We start from the raw sequence: 18,330 nt of genomic DNA, 5'->3' as shown, positions 1-18,330 counted from the left end.
CGCCAATTTGAAGCATTTTCCTGATTGTGGTCTTGACTGTCCTTGCCCTAACTGGTGTTCAACGTAGTTGCCTTACCTCAGCTCCTTCCTCGTGCAAAGACCCTGCCCTAGCCTAACATCTCGTGTAAACCGCCCTTATTACTTCTACAACTCTTCCTCTCGTATTCCTTAACCAATTGAAACCATGCGACGCCTGAAAACTGTGTTCCGGTCATCCAAGTCCGATAACCCTGCCTCTCGTTCCGGCGGCTCACGGCGCCACCACTCGCATGAGGGAGATCCAGTGAAACCTCCATCAGACACCACTTCGAGGGAGGTAAGAGATGAGAGGGAATTGGCTGCAGTTGCGAGCGATAATGCTGGCGAAACTCGGGCGAAAGCTCAACATGCCGAAAACACCGGCGATCTTTCTCGGTCGAAGAACGGCACTAGACGCCTCAAGAGGATGGTCAATCGTTTCCGTGGCAGCTCACAACAAGATGAAGAACCGATGACAGAGCCACAGCCTCAAGAGCAGCAGGAGGCTGCCCGCAGAGAGTCGACCGTCGGACCCCTGACCTCTAATCCTTTTGAGCTCGAAGCACCTGCCTCTGCTCCTGCGCCTGCAGTTGCTCAGGACCCAACTCCGAACCCAACCACTGTCAAGACAGTGAGGTTCAATGAGTTGACGGAGACTCGAGAGGCCAGTGTTCAGACTTCCAATTCCCAACAGTCTAGCCCGACGAGAGACTGCCATGATCGTCCCCAGGAAATCCCAGAACCTGCTCTGGAAGCCTGGGAGGAGTGGGTGCGGCCAGGACTGATGCTGTATGAGACTGAGCAACGTCAACATGTTCCCGAAGTCTCGGACCCGTTCTCTGATGGCAAGGCTGTCGACAATCAAAGTCAACAAAGTCTAGAAGCCCAGCAGGCAAGGCCAGGACCCTCGGGGCGTGCGGGTCACAACCGAGAGACATCCAGAGGCTCTGAAGCGAGTCAAGCGACACTAGATTCAATTGCGGAGACTGATGTCGATGCAATTACCCCAGCTCCGCTCCCACCTTCCCAGACAGGCTCAGTCCGCAGCCAAAGTAGTCGAGTTAGTTGGACTAGCACCCTCGACGGGCAGAAAGCGACGTTGGCCTTCAACCAGATGGCGACTCAGTTCGGGGTCCCGATTATCATTCCCATTGAGGACGCTGCAGTTGGTACAAGTGAGCTCTAACTTGCTTATGCTTGGATTACCACTGACAGTGTCTAGCAGCAGGAGCCACTCCCGCCACAGAGGAAGAGACCGGTCGTCGTAGATTCGGCTTTCTGGGCAAAGTTCGCAAGGTGCGATCGAATCTGGCTGTCGACACGGCACCTCCCTCACCAACTCCCAAGCTACGACGAAGGAAGACATTTGCGAACCTTCGCCATCCCAATCCGATGACTTCGTTGGAAGGAAGGTCGATCGAGACTTTGGCTCGTCTTGGAGGACATGCGTATCTCATGCATACAGATTTGGCTCCCTGTCCCGCACAGCTGCCCGCGTGCATTGTAGCGATGTTGAATTTTCTACATAAATATGGTCGGTGTTCAATTTGTTCTACGCCATGACTTAGCTGACTTTGGTTCCTACAGGGCTGGAAACTCCGGGTCTCTTCATCCATCGCGGCGACGTGAAAGCCGCTATTCGCCTGTATGACCACTACTCTGAACATGTGCTCACGGCTGAGAAAGAGGAGTCCAGAATCGACTTGACGATGCGTTTGGTTGCTATGCCCACGCTCAGTGGAGGTACAGACACCGCGCCAGTGCTAAGTGTGGCGTGGACGCTAAAAGCATTGTTGGCGGGGCTTCCCATCGGGATCCTCGGGAGTGTCCGGCTCTACCAAGTCTTGAATGCCATGTACCATCACTCCATTCCCAATCCCATGCATCCCCTCCGTGTCCCAGCCTGCATCGCTGAAGCCACTCCCGTTACTGCCGCCCGGGTGCAGCTTATGTGCCTCGCTCTCATTGCCCTGGTGCCGGAGATGCAGCGCGACCTGATCTGTTCGGTGTTTGGTCTACTTGCCTTGATGGTGAAGGACCCCAATCTTCGGGACCAGCAACCCGGGATGGAGCTCCGGGAGCTTAGTGACCCAGTGGCGAACCCGAACTTCCATGATTTGGCACGGGCATTTGGGCCGCTGCTCCTCGGGGTCAGGGGGCGAGAGAACCGAGAAAGAAAAGATGCTGCGGCCCAGGTGTTACAGGAGGTGGAGGAGCAAAGGGTGGCGGGATTGATGCTCAATAATTGGCATTATGTCCATCGGCAACTTCAATACTGGACGAAGTGTCGATACATGGTGAGCAAGGAATAGAAGGGTTCCGGTTCATGGGTTCTGATTGGACTATTCTAGAAGAAGCTGTATACTTCCAAGTGTTGAGATCCCCACTTCAACCCTGTTTTCTGCTGACGGCATTGAATCCTGTTGGATACCATCGTTTGGGTTCTTTTGTTTATATCATTATTTACCTTGATCAGGTTTCAAAGAACAGGGTCTGGAGGGGTCTAAAAGGGGGGAAATTCGGGGAAATTCTATAACTAATCCAACATTCCTTTTGACTGCTTAAGTACCAACTGAGTATGACTTTTATTCTTTCCCGTCCAAGGTTGCTTTTCTCTTTGTCCATGGTGACACCAAGAACTTTCTTCTGCTTCGCTCGGATCTGCTGGACCGTAGGAATTCTTGTCCGACCGTGGCTCCAACCAGGTCGACCACCACCTGGACCTCATCTTCTTCAGGCACCGGCCAAACGACCGTGGATCTTTTTCCCTTTGCATTTTGAGTTGACCAACTGCGTTTATGAAATTTCAGTCTTGACGCCCGAGACTCAGGCTTTTCTGTGGTTAGGGCAAGAGCTGTCAAGTGTCTTAGCTTCAACTTTGAACTGTCAAGCCTTACTGCCTGAAACTCTTAACTTTCCTTCTCTCTTTCCCTTAAAGAGGAACCGGAAAAAGTTACTTTCCAACTCTCAAAAAGCTTCCCTTCACCCATTTTCCCCTCTATCATGTCTACCAACCTCAAATCTGCGATGCCGTCAGGCCTACCATCAGGGCTGCCTACGGGAATTGCAACAGATATCAATCTCGGTCCATCACCATTTACATCTTCCTTCTCAGGCGATTTCCTCGGCCTTTCCATTCCAGACGACGAGCAACTGTGGGGGCTAAGCCCAGTTTCACCCATGGGCACCGGCTGGGACAAAGCCGACTCGGCAGCATTTGCCAATTCAGCCCTCGAGCGGGACCTCAAAAACGCCCAAGTCCGCAATGGTCAACCAACCCCGCCCCCGTACGACGACCAAGGCCGCGACCTATCGGGCATGGACGTAATGGAGACAGCGAGCAAACGCCGCCGTGTCCGCGAATACAACACCGCCGCCGCCAGTCTCAGCCCGGATCTCGATGATGGGCCACATGACCGCGTCAAGCGCGCCAAGTTCCTCGAGCGCAACCGTCTAGCCGCCAGCAAGTGTCGCCAGAAAAAGAAAGAGCACACCCAGAAGCTGGAAACCGATTACAAGGAGCAGTCCGATAAGAAGGAGCAGCTGATGGCGGAGATCTCCCGGCTGCGCTCCGAGGTCCTGGGCTTGAAGAATGAGGTTCTGAAACATGCGCAGTGTGGTGATGAACCGATCAAGCTGCATCTTGCGCAGATGGTCAAGAAGATTACAGACGGCGATGTGCCGCAGCCTGCGTTGCCGGGGCCGTCGCCTGTCCCGCTTCCTGATAACGGGTCCGTCTCGCCGATCGACCCCACTCCCGTTCCTGTGACGTCGGCTGCGGTGCCGGTTTCTGCGTCGCAGGCGCCGACCTCTCTGTCGTTTGGCTTTGACGATCCGTTGCCGCTTGAACCGGCTGCTGTTGCGGCGGCGGAGGCGTTCGAGCAGCAGATGCGGAGGGAGTCGGAGGCTTCACTGGTTTCAGAGGGGTCTTATTCGTTCTCGGAGGATCCCTCATTCGATGATTTGATCAATGTTTGAGAGTGGGAAGATGTGATGTGATACGAAACTCCTATTTATTTTCCCCTTTCACGTCTGCGAGGAGGTAATGGGCAGCAGGTCTGTCAGTCTGGCGTTGGATGTGGAAATTATCGTTAACGATATTTGTTGAATTGCGATCCAGTTGCGGTAACTGGAGGGTGTCTGGCGTTCTGACTCCGGCTTGAGTAAACGGATCAAGCCTTGGTTTATTGTTTTTGTTCCCCTTTTCTAGCTGTCTCCATGGGGATTGACTAGAAGCAGGCCGTTGCTTGATCATCTGGGTAATCGGCTTGATGAGGATGTATCTTTTATGAATAACATGAGCTCAGATGGAAATGTATTGTTTCTATCCATGTTTTTGTTCTGTAGTTGGGTTGTCAATATCTATTCAGGCAGATCGGCGACGGATTTACGCGCCGGACTTTTTTGGTCGATTCCACGATTGCTGTGGGGAAATTGCGCCATTTCATGTGACTGCGTATCACTTAACTAGGTACTGTACCTGTATGCTAAGATCCACTACGATGCATATGTATTTCTATCTCTTTTTCCTCCTACATAATTGACTGGATGATCTATGCCAAGCCATAAATAGCTTCTTATCACCGCCCCTTTCCTAATCAGGCATGATCTACTTATCTGATGTGGCCCCATGTGGGGCCTTGAGTTTCCCCGCAATTCCGTCTTGAGTACGTAGACTGTAGGCTGTACGCAGTAGTGCAGGTTAGAGCTTAGGGATCTGAGAGTCAATGCAGATAGTTATAGTAGGTCTACCCCTCACTCCTTTTCTTTCCTTTCTTCGCTATTCTCCCTATTGCGTGTGTCGCTCTTGATCGATATATACTCATTCCCGTAACAATGACCGCTAAACGACCCAACTTCCTCGTCATCGTCGCCGACGACTTGGGTTTCTCCGATGTAGGCTGCTTCGGCGGAGAAATCCACACGCCAAACATCGATAAAATCGCCCAAGAGGGACTCCGATTTACTGATTTCCACGCAGCGGCAGCATGTTCGTACGTATTCTCTAAGTAAAAAAAAGCCAAAAAGAAAAAGCAGTGAAGGATAAGCTCACAAAACCAGCCCCACCCGTGCCATGATCATGACAGGAACGGACCACCACATCGCCGGTCTCGGCAACCTAATCGAATGGACCAACATCTCCGGCCAGAACGGTCCCAAGGGCTCCGCCATGAGCACAGCGCCCCAACGCGGCATGCCCGGCTACGAAGGCTTCCTCAACGAGCGGGTCGTAGCACTGCCCGAAATCCTACGCGACGGCGGATATCACACCATAATGTCGGGCAAGTGGCACTTAGGTCTAACCCCCGAGCGATCCCCGCAGAAGCGTGGCTTTGAGCGCTCATTCGCCCATCTACCTGCCTGCTCCAACCACTACGCCTACGAGCCAGAGCTGAAAGACAAAGACCAGATCCCTACTTTCATCGAGGCGAGCTATATCGCCCTGCACATGGAAGACGGAGAGTATGTGCGCAAGCTCCCCGAGGGATGGTATTCATCTGATGGCTACGGGGATAAGATGGTCGAGTACCTGAAAGGATGGAAAGAGTCCGGCGGTAGCGAGATCCGTCCGTTCTTCGGGTATCTCCCGTTCACGGCGCCACACTGGCCGCTACAGGCTCCGCGCGAGTACATAGACCATTACCGCGGCGTCTACGACGATGGGCCTGACGCGCTGCGCCAGAAACGACTGCAGCGGTTGAAGGAGCTGGGCATGGTGCGCGAGGATGTCGAGGCACACCCTGTGCAGGCGGAGGAGGTCAAGCCGTGGGAGGAATTCAGCGCAGAGGAGAAGAAGAAGTCTTCAGTGGCGATGGAGGTCTTCGCTGGTATGGTTGAGTGCATTGATGCGAATGTCGGGAAGGTAGTTGAATACCTACGCTCTATCGACGAGCTGGATAATACGTTTGTCTGCTTCATGTCCGATAATGGCGCCGAAGGCGCTGCCTACGAAGCTTACCCAATGGTGCAAAACGGCGTTATGCCCCATCTACAGAAGTACTACGATAACAGCCTCGACAACCTTGGAAACGGAAACTCCTTCATCTGGTATGGACCCCGCTGGGCGCAGGCTGCCACTGCGCCTTCACGTCTGTACAAGGCGTATACGACCGAAGGCGGCGTCCGCGTCCCCTTCACCTGTCGCTTCCCTGCCAACTTCGATCTCCGTCCGGCGGGAGTTACAAACGGCATTACAGACCAGTTCGCTACCGTCATGGATCTAGCCCCGACAATACTGAACATGGCACGACTAGAGCATCCGGCGCCGCGATACCGAGGCCGCGAGGTCGTCGAGATGCGCGGACGCAGTTTCCATCCCTGGGCGGTTGGTAGAGCGGAGAGAATCCATCCGGTGGATTTCATCCAGGGATGGGAGACGTGTGGAAGAGCTGCGCTGCGCTGTGCGGACTGGAAGATTGTTTTCATTCCTAAGCCGAAGGGGCCGGAGAAGTGGCAGTTGTATAATCTTGTGCAAGATCCCGGGGAAATTCATGATCTGGCAGATAAGGAGCCGGAGAAGATGAAGCAGTTGCTTAAGCTTTGGGATCAGTATGTGCTTGAGACGGGGGTTGTGCCGCTTTGTCCGGATTTGGGGGAGTTTTTGGAGGCGACGGAGGCGCAGATGCCGGAGAATGCTTGGATGGAGTTTGATTATTGGAAGGAGGGGGCGAGGGATAGGCCGGGGGAGTTTACGAGGAGGCCGCCTAGGTTTCAGAGGACTGTGAGGCCTTTTTAGGGGGTTGTACATTTGAATATGGACGACGGACGTCTATGTGAGTCCAAACAGACTGAACAAATGAAAGCTTTTCTTATCGTTTTGGATTCTACCTTCCTTTTTAACTACCGCCATGATTCCATATGAACACACAAGCCAAGCATACGAAGTCAAACGAAAGCAATATATGTGGCCGGCATTTGACCCTGTGAGTCTCCAAGCTTCAATGCCAGAGCAACCCTAAAGTTACCCCGATTCGACCGCTGGATATGGAGAAAGGTAGAGCCTCCGTAGAGGTAAAGGACGGTGGACAGAGCGGTGATTGGAGAGGAAGAGGCAATTCGAAGTATGATTGGTGCAGACACAAACTATTTTGGAAACCCCGAAATGACTAATTGCATCACGTGGTGGCTCATCATACCGACATCTATCGACAACAGTCTGCACTTCCATAGCCATTCTGCCAACCCCCTGGTTTCGAAGGTACCGTCAGAATGTCAATTTACCTCTGGCACTGTTACTCGGCTGTAAGGGCTACTTGGAAGCTACTTGTTGAAGGCGCATCCAAGGTCTTTTCTGGTATATTTCCGCTATTTTTCAAAACATTCTCATCCAATCCTTATAAGCCGAATGATCTTGAGTCCAATGATACCGTCGACGCTACCTCAAAAACTCTGGACTGCGTGGCCTATACCTTACACCCAATATTTCAGTCTGATCTGAAAATAGTGGGAATAGGAGCTTCTGGTCAAGTGTACGAGGTAGATGAGGAGATAGTTCTCAAGAGTTGCCGCCTTTTCAAACAACCCGGAAGCGACGCCTCTGACAACGACCGATACCACTACGCTTCAGATACTATTTTTCTCTCGGGCTTGTTACAGGATGAACGACTCGTTCTACGGCTACTTCAAAAGTGGCCACATCCTCACATCATCGAAGCTATCGACACTGATCAAGTCGAGGGCATATTCCTTCGCAGGTATCAGACGTTGCCGGAGGGTGCGATGACCACACAGCCCACTCGAATTAGGTGGTATCGTGAAATTACCGATGCTCTTTGCCACATCCACAAACTTGGAATTGCTCATGCGGATATAAGAATTGACAATATCCTCCTTGATAGCCAGGGCTCTGCTATTATTTGTGATTTCAGTGCCGCCAGTCCGTTCGGTCAACCAAATCTCGTTATCTTGGACCTTCCACTTCCAGTGAACGGACCTTCGCCAACTCTTTCCGAGGCAACTGATATGTTCGCAATGGGCTCGCTTATATTCCAGGTTGAGCATGGAATCAAACCTGGATTTTCAGTTGACACAGATGGTGAATTGGTTTTGCCTGAGATACACACCGGTCATCAAGGCATCGATGTGATTATTCGAAATGCTTGGCTTGGACACTACAGCCGCACCTCGGAGATGCTAGAGAGCCTTCGTTCACTCGACAGTCAGATTAGCCAAGGTGTTCTTGATACCCAAAATACCCAAACCCACCCAGTACCAACTGCTGCTTTGAAAGAGCGAATCAGAAGATGGAGAGAAAACCGCGAGAGAAATAATGGTAAGAACCGCCCGTTACCTGAATTTACCTGAATTTTTATCCCTGTTTCATAGCAACTAATGTGATCCATAGGATGTGTCCTTGATGGCATGCTCTCAGAACGCCAACTACAAGTGCTAGCTGATTCCTATGGCTTGAACAGAGATGCTGAATCCCGCTTCGCTAGCTATCATGTGTCTTACTTTACACATGATGCGCAACTAGATCTGAAGTCAGCAATAGACTGGCAATGAAAGGTGGTGGATGGCATCAATATCAATAGTATGCCCATTCCAAAATAAAAGTGCTCCCACTGCATTATTGGGAAGGCACAACTTGCGCCCCGTCGGGCACCAGTGCTGCACCGATCTACCAAACCAGGTGAAATGGTCTACCTCGATCTCGGGGGTGGGGGCAAGGTCCCACCTGGCCTCAGCGACTCCATAAAGAACGGCAATCAAGCCCGCTACTGGATGATCGACGTCGATGACTTTGACGGCTGGGAGGGTATTCATTTTATGACGCACAAAGATCAGACGCCAGCACGCATAGCCTGCAAGCGGTATCAACAAGACCGTGACATCGTCGTCAAGCAATTCTGTATTCTCGAGGCGGTAGTGAGCACGCACAGCTGATTTGCGAAGCTGTCCGTCGTGGATTTTGGCCCAATTCTTGACAGTATAACTGTCAAATTCGCCTCCTCCGTCTGATTGGAAGGCGGCAATCTGTTTCCTTGCAGCTGGCACTACTGCCTCTAGAATGCAGAATTGCTTGACGACGATCTCACGGTCTTGTTGATACCGCTTGAAGACATCAGCTATGCGTGCTGGCGTCTGATCTTTGTGCGTCATGAAATGTATACCACCCCAGGCGTCAAGAACATCGCCGACGGACTGACCAAGCCACTAGCCGGACCACAATTCCTACCTACGAAGGTACTGTGTACTGCCCGGGAGTATGGCCTGCCGCATACAGGGACCCCCTGTACCTGCATATGTATACATACAGACCGCCTGATGGTGCCACTGCCCGTGGAGTACTGAAGTGTACTTCCATTTCATGAGACAAACGACTTGCTTAATGAGGGGGCGAAAAAGGGAGAAAAAGGGAAGCGGTAGAAGTGCACCACTTACCTAGTACAATTCGGAGTATGATTGGTGCAGACAGAAAAACAGGACTACGATTGGGGTAGAAGCGGGTGGAGCATGTTCGCTATATAGAGACGCTATGTATTATAGAGATATGGCATATGGGCCCAATTCCCAATAAATTCTAAGAAACGATGAAAATTACAAGCTATAGACGATATCCCTATTCAATCCACTGGAGTCCCCCTCGGACGAAGTCGTCGTCCGTCGGGCAATGACCTCAACGACCTTCCGGCGCACACCCTCGCGGTGAGCGTATTTCTGGAGGAAGTGGTCGACCACAGGTCTCCGCGAAGGGTGACCCTGGCGTACAACCTGCTCAATCTCCTTCTCGGAGGGAAGAGCAAAGTGAGCGTGAGGGTATTCGCGGTAATCTTTCTCGCTGAGAAGTTCGAGGGCGGGCTCGCCTTCGGGGATTGTGAAGAAACTCTCGACGATCTCATCCGAGACCTCCTGGAGAGTAGCGGGCTGCCACTCAGCCTGGCGGGGAGGCTTGGACATCAGACGGGACTTGACACCCTCGACGAAATCAGGGTGGCGCATGAAATTGTAAGCGATCTGGCGCTCGCGTTGGAAGGTCTCCGAGATGCTCCAGTTCTTGCCGAGACGCATCTGGCGCAGGGTGACCTTCAAGGAGGTCGGAGAGCGGCTCGCCAGGTACTCTAGCGTCTTCCGTGCCCACTTCTTCTGCTCAGTCTCCTTCTCCAGGGCCTCGATGATCTCCTCGATGGTGTTGAAACCGAAGCAGCGGTCAATGGCAGCGCGCAGGCTGCCGGCCAGGAACATCGGCTCCTCCTCAAGCGTGGGGAGGCCGACGGAGAACTCGGCGATGGTCTTGTTGACAATCTCATTTCGCTCGGGGAGCTCGACGTGGTCGGGGAATGTTAGCTCCGAGAGACGCTGTGTGACATTGGCCAGAACGCTCGAGTGCAGGTAGTGTGTGGCAATGCCTGCGTACAGAGCCTGAACACCCTTCAGACGCTCTGAAGTCAGAGCGAGGTATGTGCCGATTTCACCGTCAAGACGAGGCAAGAAGAAGGAGCCGCCGACGTCGGGGAAGAAGCCGATGGTGGTCTCGGGCATGGCAAACAGGGTACGCTCTGTCGCAATGCGGAACGGGGCGTGCACGCTGAGGCCAACACCTCCACCCATGGTGATACCATCCATAAATGAGATAACGGGCTTCGAGTATGTAGCGAGCAGGTGGTCGAGGGTGTATTCGGAATCGAAGAAGCTCGTCGATGCTGCTTGTCCTTCGGGTCCTTCCTCGTTCTTCAATGCCAGGGCGGCAACGTCGCCTCCTGCGCAGAGAGCCTTGTCGCCGGCTCCGGAGATGATGATCATGCTGGCTAGATGAGACTTCTCCCACTCCTATACGTCCAACGCTTAGTATTGCATGCCTCCGATCTTCTGTATGTCCAAACTAACCTTCAACCGAGGGAGAATCTTGCCAACCATCGAACCGTTCAGGGAATTGAGCTTCTTGGGTCGGTTGAGCTCAATGCTGCGGAGGCCGTAGATCGAGTTGAACAGAACGTCGTCCGGTGAGGTCGACATCTAAGGGTGTTAACATTGATCGGGCTTCCGAGATGTGCATGTGCATACCGTAGCTGTTGACCGAAAGGCAGGGTTGGTCACCTTGGCGCGTAGAGGCATGGCTGAAGGAAGGCGCGAGGTCCAGCTCGGCGAGGCGAAACGATTGACTTGTCGAAGTAACATTACTGGAATATGACGAAAACCAGAAAGGGGGAGATGTGGTGTGACTATCAGATGTTCTCCGCTTTCCTTTGACCTCGGGAGGTTTTTCGCTGGATTTTCTCTCCGCTCCGACTCTCCGCCCATAACCGAGATGTTTGACATCATTGCAATCAGGTACATGATCTGATCTTAGTATAGTTTACTAGTTCTACTTGTTACGGCAATAACTGGTGGTAAGTAACATAGGTTATTATACTACCGGCAGTCTTGACTGTCGCCTTAAGGTAGAACGTGATAACGTAGAAAATCTATTTGTACAGAGCTAGATAATGCAAAACAAGTGAAATACAATATGATCACAGTCAATTCCACGTAGACTCCTTCCGGCTAAACTCCAGTGGATACACCCTCTTTCCGTCTGCTGTAGGCGAGAAAAGTGTGTCCACCTTCGCCAGGTCCGTAGAGTGCTTCAACAGAATCCTGTGAAGGGCATCCTTCTCAACAACCAGTCTTCCCGTCTCCAAAAGATTCTTCACATCCAAGTCCTCGAGGCTGATAGCTCGCGCGTGATTGCCGAACTTGTCAACCGCATCAAAGAACTTCTCATTCGGCTGATGCGTGATGAATGTAGACCGGCCCTTCTTCCACCAGCCGTGAGCCTGGATAAAGTTCTTGATGAAGAACGGAGTCGCATCGTCATGGATATCAATTTGGTTGTCGACAACAATCAATTCACCGCGTGAAAGTCGGTGGCTGAGGGCAATGCGCCAGGCTTGGTCGTAGATCTTCCGCGGCAGATCGGTCGAGAAATCGCGAGGATGGGGTCCGTGGGCGACACCACCACCTCGTCGAACGGGTGACATCTTATCGCCTGCACGCGCACGACCGGAGCCCTTCTGTGCGTACAGCTTCCTGTGACTACCGTGCACATCGTCCCTCCACTTGGTGTTGGCGGAACCTTGGCGGGTCGCATCACCCTCGTAGATGACTGCGCGGTGGAGAATGTCGTGGCGGATGGGCATTTGAAGGAGTCTCCGGGAGTAGTGAATGAGACGTGTGGGTTTCAAGTCGGGCCATTGGTAGGTCATGACTTGGACAGGGGTTGGGCCTCCAGGTCGCTCTGCACGTTCGGGAATAGCATCCTGAGTCGCCACTGCTGGTTGTGTCTGGGCTTCAGTCGCCATTGACCGTGTAAGACATCGTTGCTATATCATTTCGATGGACTGTCAGTAACTGCGTCCTGGAATCGGAGCCAGAAGAATTCTCGTGCACTAACCGTCACTTGGTTCGGGCCTGCGATGAGACCGCCCGAGCTGCGTGACAGCAGCCTCAGCGACCGAATAACGTCGTTACCAGGCATTGTGAAAGCCACTGCGTGATCGACGTATAAGTTGGTGTCTAAAGTCGTGACTGGAAGCAAAAGTTGATCCCGGGCGGTGGGTGGTAGCAGAATCTTGGCGTCCGAACAGAAAAAGTTCCCCCGGAAAGACAACAACATCCGATCCTCAAGGACAACCCCATAAAACACTCCATAATCCCTCACATCATGGCTCACTGCGAGCGGGCTTCGAAGCCCCTGCTCCAATGCCTTCGCAACACCTACTCTCGAAGCGTGGCAGGCGTTCAACTCCAGACGCGAGCCTTCCAGACGACCGCCAACGTCCGAGAGGCCGAAGCTGAATCCGCTAGCCTACCTTTCCACAAAGCACCCGATCCCTCTCTGGTGACGAGTCCTCGTTTGGAGAGACGGTTGCTGCGACAGGGAACCGCTCCGATCGGGTCTCGCCGTCGCCGTGCCGCGCTCCAGGATTCCGACAACATTCCTTTCGAACAGCTGCCCTACCAATGTTTCCAAGAAGCCCGGAAGATCCTACTCGCCGATCGGGAAGAAAAGTTGAAGGAGATTGAAACCATGAGGCAGCGCCTTGCGCGACAGGAGGCTTTACCTGTCGAGCAAGCCGGTGGTGAAAAGGCGAAGAAGTCCCGCATCACTGCCATGCAGTTACACCTGGAGCGCCTCAAGATTTTGGCCGATATCAACGATCCCTTGGTGAAGCGAAAGTTTGAAGATAATGAAGGTATATATGTCTGGCCCAATTGACTCAATTTGATGGAGACTAATCCTATCAATTCAGGTGACATGTCCAAGCCCATCTACCGCTTTTTGGCCGACCGCAAATGGCGCGAATACCGTCGCAAGGTTCTCGTCCAGCGTATCACGCAGATGAAGGTCATTCCGGATGTTCTGCCTCACTGCGACCCCGTTGCGGAAACCAAGATGTACTTCGGCAAGCACCAGGTCCAAGCCGGTGAATTCGTCGAAGCGAGATCCAGCACAACCCCGCCCAAACTCGACGTGCAGATCTTCGAAGGTGGTGAAAAGCTTGTCACCATTGCAGTTGTTGACCCCGATGTCCCCAACGTCGAGAACAACAGCTTCGATTATAAGACCCACTTCCTGGCCGTCAACGTGCCCATCTCGGCCACAAACACCAAGGTCGATCTCGCCCAGCTCTTGGAAGACTCCCAGGTCGTTCTCCCTTGGCTACCGCCTGTCGCGCAGAAGGGCAGTCCCTACCACCGTCTCTCCCTTTTCATCATGGAGCAAAAGGACTCTCAGCCTCTTGACTTTGCCGCTGTCAAGGCTAAGGAGAACAACCGTGACACCACCCTCCTTCGTACCCTTCAGTCTCGCTACCATCTCAAGGCCATTGGTGCGCACCTCTTCCGTACTCAATGGGACGAGACGACCCTGGAGGTCATGAAGGAGATTGGATTCGACGGGGCCAAGGTTGAGCTGCGCCGCAAGAGAGTCGAGCCTCTGCCATATAAAAGACGTAACCCCTCTTCGTTCCGTTGATCGTTTCGTCTATCCTGTTTTCATGTCCAAGCCACTTGAGTTTAGATTTGTATTGTACAATTTGATATGTATGAATATGCACACTGATTTAATCCCTCGAACCGAACTCCACGTGTATGCCTAAACAAGGACCTGACAGCCCAAATGCAATAAACCCCGGTATTGTGTACATGGTATAACCCTCATATGCTCTCCTCCACCTGCGCCGGCTGCAACGGATTCCGCACCCACTCCATCTTCGAGGGCGGCCACACCCTCGCAACAATCTTCCCATTAATAAGCCCCATAGGCACAGGTCCATAATTCCTCGAATCCCTAGACCAAGGAAGATTATCACCAGCCAAGAAAACATGTCCTTCGGGGATCTACCAACCCTCACACGCGTCAGCAGCCAGTCAATTGAAACCACCCCAGAACCACAAAACACAAAACCCACCTGTATCATATTCCCCTGCTTCCCAATATCCACACTCAACGGCGGATCCTGACAAACAAAATCCCCCGGCATCCCAACCACCCGTTTCGCAACATGCACGCCCTGGAAGTTCGGGTGTCCAAATCGCACAACATCCCCCACCTCAATCCCCTTTCCGTGTCGGTGCAGCCGCGATATCAGCAGCCAGTCGCCGCGCACATCGAACGTCGGGTACATTGACGGGCCGGCGCTGAGCTGGATGGTTATCAGGTGCTCCCAGATCAGTGCGCAGGCGCAGAAGGTGCCGGCGCCATTGAGCGCGATTCGGCCGAGGGTGCGCGCGTTGGCTAGCTTGAGCGTTGAGCGGAATAAGCGCTCCATTGTTCTGGTGTGGATTTTGGGCTTTGGCGCAGATCGAGCTGAGATCGAGTTCCCGCGGCCGCGGTGGTTCGGTGATGGTCATGTGATCAGACGGGGTGTTTAAATTTCGTTTTTTCGTTCCGCTTTTTCTTCGTTCATCATCAGTTCGGTCAATCTGTGCGGGGTTACCAGCCATTGATACGGGATATGAGGACATTCGATACGATATCCAAGGGTCTTCCAGCTATATCAGCTGCTCATTAATGTTTCGTGAGTGCTGGGCTGGAAGATTCTGGATTTTCATATCTCAGGTTCTGAGCAACTCTTGCAATGATCGGAGATTGCTCGAATGGTTGATCTTCCTCACGTAGACGACACACATCCCATACCCCTACCCTCCCCTACAATCCCATCCGGGATGTCCGCTTCTCCAAATGCTAGAGCTTGCCGTCGCCGAAATACATAACCAGGACGAGCACGTGTGGAATATGAAGCAAGATGAATACAACCAGCCTTTCTATATGTTAGGTTGTCCCCCAGTGTGCCTCAACCTTGACCCCATTTAACTATGGGACTGGGATCTTGAGACATGCGTAGCGGGGAGACATCTCAATTACCTAGACAATCAAATATCATTTTTCATTTCTCGTGCTATCATACTGTTATGTAAGTTCTTTTCATGCCCTCCAGGCCGATCAAGTAGATTTCTTCCAATCAGCATCTAGCAGTCGGTTAGTCCAAGCACACAATCAACCCCAATTTACCAGGAATACATACCAGGATGCTTCTCAACCGGCTCAATCCCCTCTCTTTTCTTCGCCTTCTGTCGATAATCCACACCAAACCTCTGATCCCGCTCTTTGAGCAACCCATCCAACCCCTGCGGATGCACAAGCTTAGCTTCCTCAGGCGACGTAAGACTACCCATCAACTGCGGCTGACCCATAGGCACCGGATCTCCCCGATCAACCTGCCACAGATGCCAAGTCTTGCCATAAATCGGGGCAATGTCCGCCATCTCTGCGGTCTCAGCAGCTTCCCACGCAGCAGTAGGCACACCAGCCGGCGCCGGCATGATCAGCATACCGCTCTTGACCTCGAATTCGTGCGTGTGCCACAGCTTGCGCTCTTCCTCAGGGAGGGTCTTGAAGATTCGCGGCGAGACCATGTATTCCACGCCAATGAGGCGGGCGTTTGGATTTGGTGAGTCGTAGATTAGGCATTGGCGCATGTCTAGTCAGTATTAGCGGGACGATATTTGGGTTGGCTGGTGTGGATTGTTAGCATACCCTCTGTGAGATGAGTGCAGTAGTGATTCGCCTCGACGCATCGGGTTGGGTCGTTGGCGTAGACGTGGAATGCATTGAGATGGGCGCAGATCTGTTTGACGGGCGTGAAGTCCTGGACCATTGAGGCGCCGGCCTCGAGGACTCGGCTCTTGGTCGAGCGTGGCTCGCCTGGTATTCCACTTGTTTCGCCGCAAGGGTGTTCGTGGTCTCCATCATGTCCGTGCTCTCCGTGTTGTCCGTGACCTCCCTGATGGTGATTCCCTTGATGATGGTTTCCCTGGTGTCCGTGATCTCCCTGATGATGATTGCCCTGATGTCCTTGATCTCCTTGGTGGTGATTTCCCTGATGGTGATTTCCCTGGTGATTATTGCCCTGGTGATGATTTCCCTGGTGGTGGTTTCCCTGATGATGAGCTCCACGTTGTGCCATGTTGCTAGATTGCACCTTGTGACCTTACGTTCGAAGATAGGTGTGGTGGTATTTGTAACTGTTGAGCCTTTTCTAGGTCAGTATTTGATAGAAGCAGAATTGTCCTCGCTGAAATATGTATTTTTTATAAGAGCAGTTGCTCATTGACTGGAAGTCAGTTCCTTGTTAACTGATGTATGCATTGACGTCACGATGATTATCTGCTTCTTTCCTATCTGGGCTAAAAGTGTACACTTTGTATACCACCCGCCTCCACCACCACGAATCCTCGTCCTCTGTACCTACTGTGTACAACCCTAATATGAACATTCCTACCTCTACCTCAAGTACATACTGTGTACTCCGCATACTTGGAAGATAAATTCACTGCCGAACATTTTAGCTGCCCAGTCACGTGCCACAAAGACATCTTGCCCCTTTCCTATCTTGACTCTTCAATGCTCACACTGTACTTGTTTCGATGCAGGTTCCCCTATTTTATGGTCTCGCGTGAGAACAATACTCATACAGCAGGCACATGTGACATAAGTTCTTCTGTTCCAGCCAGCGCCAGCATGCTGCCTACATACGCTCTACCATCCACTGCAGTCCATTCAAACCCATGGGCCATCCAAGACTTCCACTTTATTTACGTCGAGGTATGGACTTCGATCCAAAGCTTCCTCAAGACGTCCAGGGCCTCATCAGACATCACAATAACACGTGGCGGTTGAAGTTAACTCATGGCGATCTAAGCAGTCTGAACATCATTGTTCGCGATGATACGTTGTCGGAATCGTTGACTGGGAAGCGGCTGGTTGGTTTCCTCGATATTGGGAATACACGACAGCCTACCAAGTCAACCCGCAAAAGTCATTCTGGATCAATGAGGCTGATAAGTTCCTACGACCAATGCCCAGAGAGCTGGCAATGGAACAGATCCGTCAAAGACGTTTTTGAAACATTATGTTCTTCCATCAACTTATATGATGACCTCTCGGTCCTCCAGCAAATCGAAAGTTGGAGGTTTCCTGATGTCAAAGTCTCCCTGTCCATCAAATCGGTGCTGGTCCTTCTTGTGTTGGCAATATTCCATCGCCTTGTTTCTAACTGTGCTCCACTCGAGGTTGCTCGTGCCTAAAGCCTTTCCATCGGCCTTGAGTCTTTCGAGCGCTTCCTTTACCCATCCAACGCAATTCCACCCAGGCTCGCCTTGTCGCATAGGCGTATTGCGCAGGACTTCGATTGTGCGACGTCCATTCGCTACCTTGCCGACCATGATACGAATGAGCAACATGTGGGTAGCTCCCATATTACAGTCGAGCTCTTCATACTCCCAGGTAGGGTTTCCTCCCGGATCTAGTATTTCCTTCGCGTTATAACGGACACCATTGGAATCCTCGGTCTCCATTTTGGGTCCTATCATCACAGCCCAGTGATACCTGTTCGAGATACTGATATTAGCTCTGGCCGCTTGCCGCGAACACCATCATGGCGATGACTCACGTGTCCTCCTTCCCTGGCATAGTAGGTCTGCCACCTCGTGCATACAGCGCAACGTATATCCGATCCTTATTGGAGGGCATTGCGAGTGGCCTTGATGGATATGGCTAGTTGTTTGGGCGGAATTGATCGGTCGTCGACACATATAGTGTAACTGTGCTTCAATTGGTTTATACCAGTCGCTTTTGACACCTTTATAGCTTGGAGGCCCAAATATCTCATATATGATCTCTGGCAATCTATCAAAGCGCCATTGGCGCCCCCAGATGTGGTTCGACGTGATTGGAGCTTCTTGCAGCACCTACACCGACCATCTTCTGAAATTAGAACGAATTCCCTACATGTCTGTTGTCAGATGGTGTGCTCTATTCTCAGGCGA

The 18,330-nt window shown here is 52.2% G+C and overlaps 10 protein-coding genes across 10 annotated transcripts; 5 read left to right on the top strand and 5 right to left on the bottom strand.

Moving 5' to 3' along the window:
• Positions 1-184: 184 nt before the first annotated feature.
• Positions 185-2,330, top strand: N7515_009385 (uncharacterized protein; the record flags this gene model as incomplete). Its single annotated transcript, XM_056670129.1, has 3 exons — positions 185-1,193; positions 1,241-1,552; positions 1,606-2,330. 3 exons carry the CDS (start codon positions 185-187, stop codon positions 2,328-2,330), a joined length of 2,046 nt encoding a protein of 681 aa, XP_056517928.1.
• Positions 2,331-3,021: 691 nt separating this feature from the next.
• atfB (bZIP transcription factor atfB) lies at positions 3,022-3,996 on the top strand (the record flags this gene model as incomplete). The annotated part of the gene is made up of 1 exon (XM_056670128.1): positions 3,022-3,996. One exon carries the CDS (start codon positions 3,022-3,024, stop codon positions 3,994-3,996), a length of 975 nt encoding a protein of 324 aa, XP_056517927.1.
• An 858-nt stretch (positions 3,997-4,854) lies between these two features.
• Positions 4,855-6,754, top strand: N7515_009383 (arylsulfatase; the record flags this gene model as incomplete). The annotated part of the gene is made up of 2 exons (XM_056670127.1): positions 4,855-5,012; positions 5,080-6,754. The coding sequence occupies 2 exons, from the start codon at positions 4,855-4,857 to the stop codon at positions 6,752-6,754; spliced, it is 1,833 nt and encodes a 610-aa protein (XP_056517926.1).
• A 473-nt stretch (positions 6,755-7,227) lies between these two features.
• N7515_009382 (uncharacterized protein) lies at positions 7,228-8,322 on the top strand (the record flags this gene model as incomplete). The annotated part of the gene is made up of 1 exon (XM_056670126.1): positions 7,228-8,322. The coding sequence occupies one exon, from the start codon at positions 7,228-7,230 to the stop codon at positions 8,320-8,322; it is 1,095 nt and encodes a 364-aa protein (XP_056517925.1).
• A 180-nt stretch (positions 8,323-8,502) lies between these two features.
• On the bottom strand, positions 8,503-9,120 carry N7515_009381 (uncharacterized protein; the record flags this gene model as incomplete). Its single annotated transcript, XM_056670125.1, has 1 exon — positions 8,503-9,120. The coding sequence occupies one exon, from the start codon at positions 9,118-9,120 to the stop codon at positions 8,503-8,505; it is 618 nt and encodes a 205-aa protein (XP_056517924.1).
• Positions 9,121-9,558: 438 nt separating this feature from the next.
• Positions 9,559-10,974, bottom strand: N7515_009380 (mitochondrial 37S ribosomal protein mS47; the record flags this gene model as incomplete). The annotated part of the gene is made up of 2 exons (XM_056670124.1): positions 9,559-10,788; positions 10,846-10,974. The coding sequence occupies 2 exons, from the start codon at positions 10,972-10,974 to the stop codon at positions 9,559-9,561; spliced, it is 1,359 nt and encodes a 452-aa protein (XP_056517923.1).
• Positions 10,975-11,477: 503 nt separating this feature from the next.
• On the bottom strand, positions 11,478-12,475 carry N7515_009379 (mitochondrial 54S ribosomal protein uL4m; the record flags this gene model as incomplete). The annotated part of the gene is made up of 2 exons (XM_056670123.1): positions 11,478-12,320; positions 12,392-12,475. 2 exons carry the CDS (start codon positions 12,473-12,475, stop codon positions 11,478-11,480), a joined length of 927 nt encoding a protein of 308 aa, XP_056517922.1.
• A 186-nt stretch (positions 12,476-12,661) lies between these two features.
• On the top strand, positions 12,662-13,975 carry N7515_009378 (mitochondrial 54S ribosomal protein mL38; the record flags this gene model as incomplete). Its single annotated transcript, XM_056670122.1, has 2 exons — positions 12,662-13,193; positions 13,251-13,975. The coding sequence occupies 2 exons, from the start codon at positions 12,662-12,664 to the stop codon at positions 13,973-13,975; spliced, it is 1,257 nt and encodes a 418-aa protein (XP_056517921.1).
• A 182-nt stretch (positions 13,976-14,157) lies between these two features.
• On the bottom strand, positions 14,158-16,469 carry N7515_009377 (uncharacterized protein; the record flags this gene model as incomplete). Its single annotated transcript, XM_056670121.1, has 4 exons — positions 14,158-14,340; positions 14,412-14,809; positions 15,528-15,983; positions 16,040-16,469. 4 exons carry the CDS (start codon positions 16,467-16,469, stop codon positions 14,158-14,160), a joined length of 1,467 nt encoding a protein of 488 aa, XP_056517920.1.
• Positions 16,470-17,430: 961 nt separating this feature from the next.
• On the bottom strand, positions 17,431-18,034 carry N7515_009376 (uncharacterized protein; the record flags this gene model as incomplete). Its single annotated transcript, XM_056670120.1, has 2 exons — positions 17,431-17,890; positions 17,955-18,034. The coding sequence occupies 2 exons, from the start codon at positions 18,032-18,034 to the stop codon at positions 17,431-17,433; spliced, it is 540 nt and encodes a 179-aa protein (XP_056517919.1).
• Between the last annotated feature and the right edge of the window lie 296 nt (positions 18,035-18,330).

The sequence above is a fragment of the Penicillium bovifimosum genome (assembly GCF_028826915.1).
Source record: "Penicillium bovifimosum strain IBT 22155 chromosome Unknown utg000007l_segment0_segment0, whole genome shotgun sequence".
Taxonomy (NCBI): domain Eukaryota; kingdom Fungi; phylum Ascomycota; class Eurotiomycetes; order Eurotiales; family Aspergillaceae; genus Penicillium; species Penicillium bovifimosum.
The sequence above is the reverse complement of the archived record's forward strand: the minus strand, read 5'-3'. Positions and strand labels throughout refer to the sequence as shown.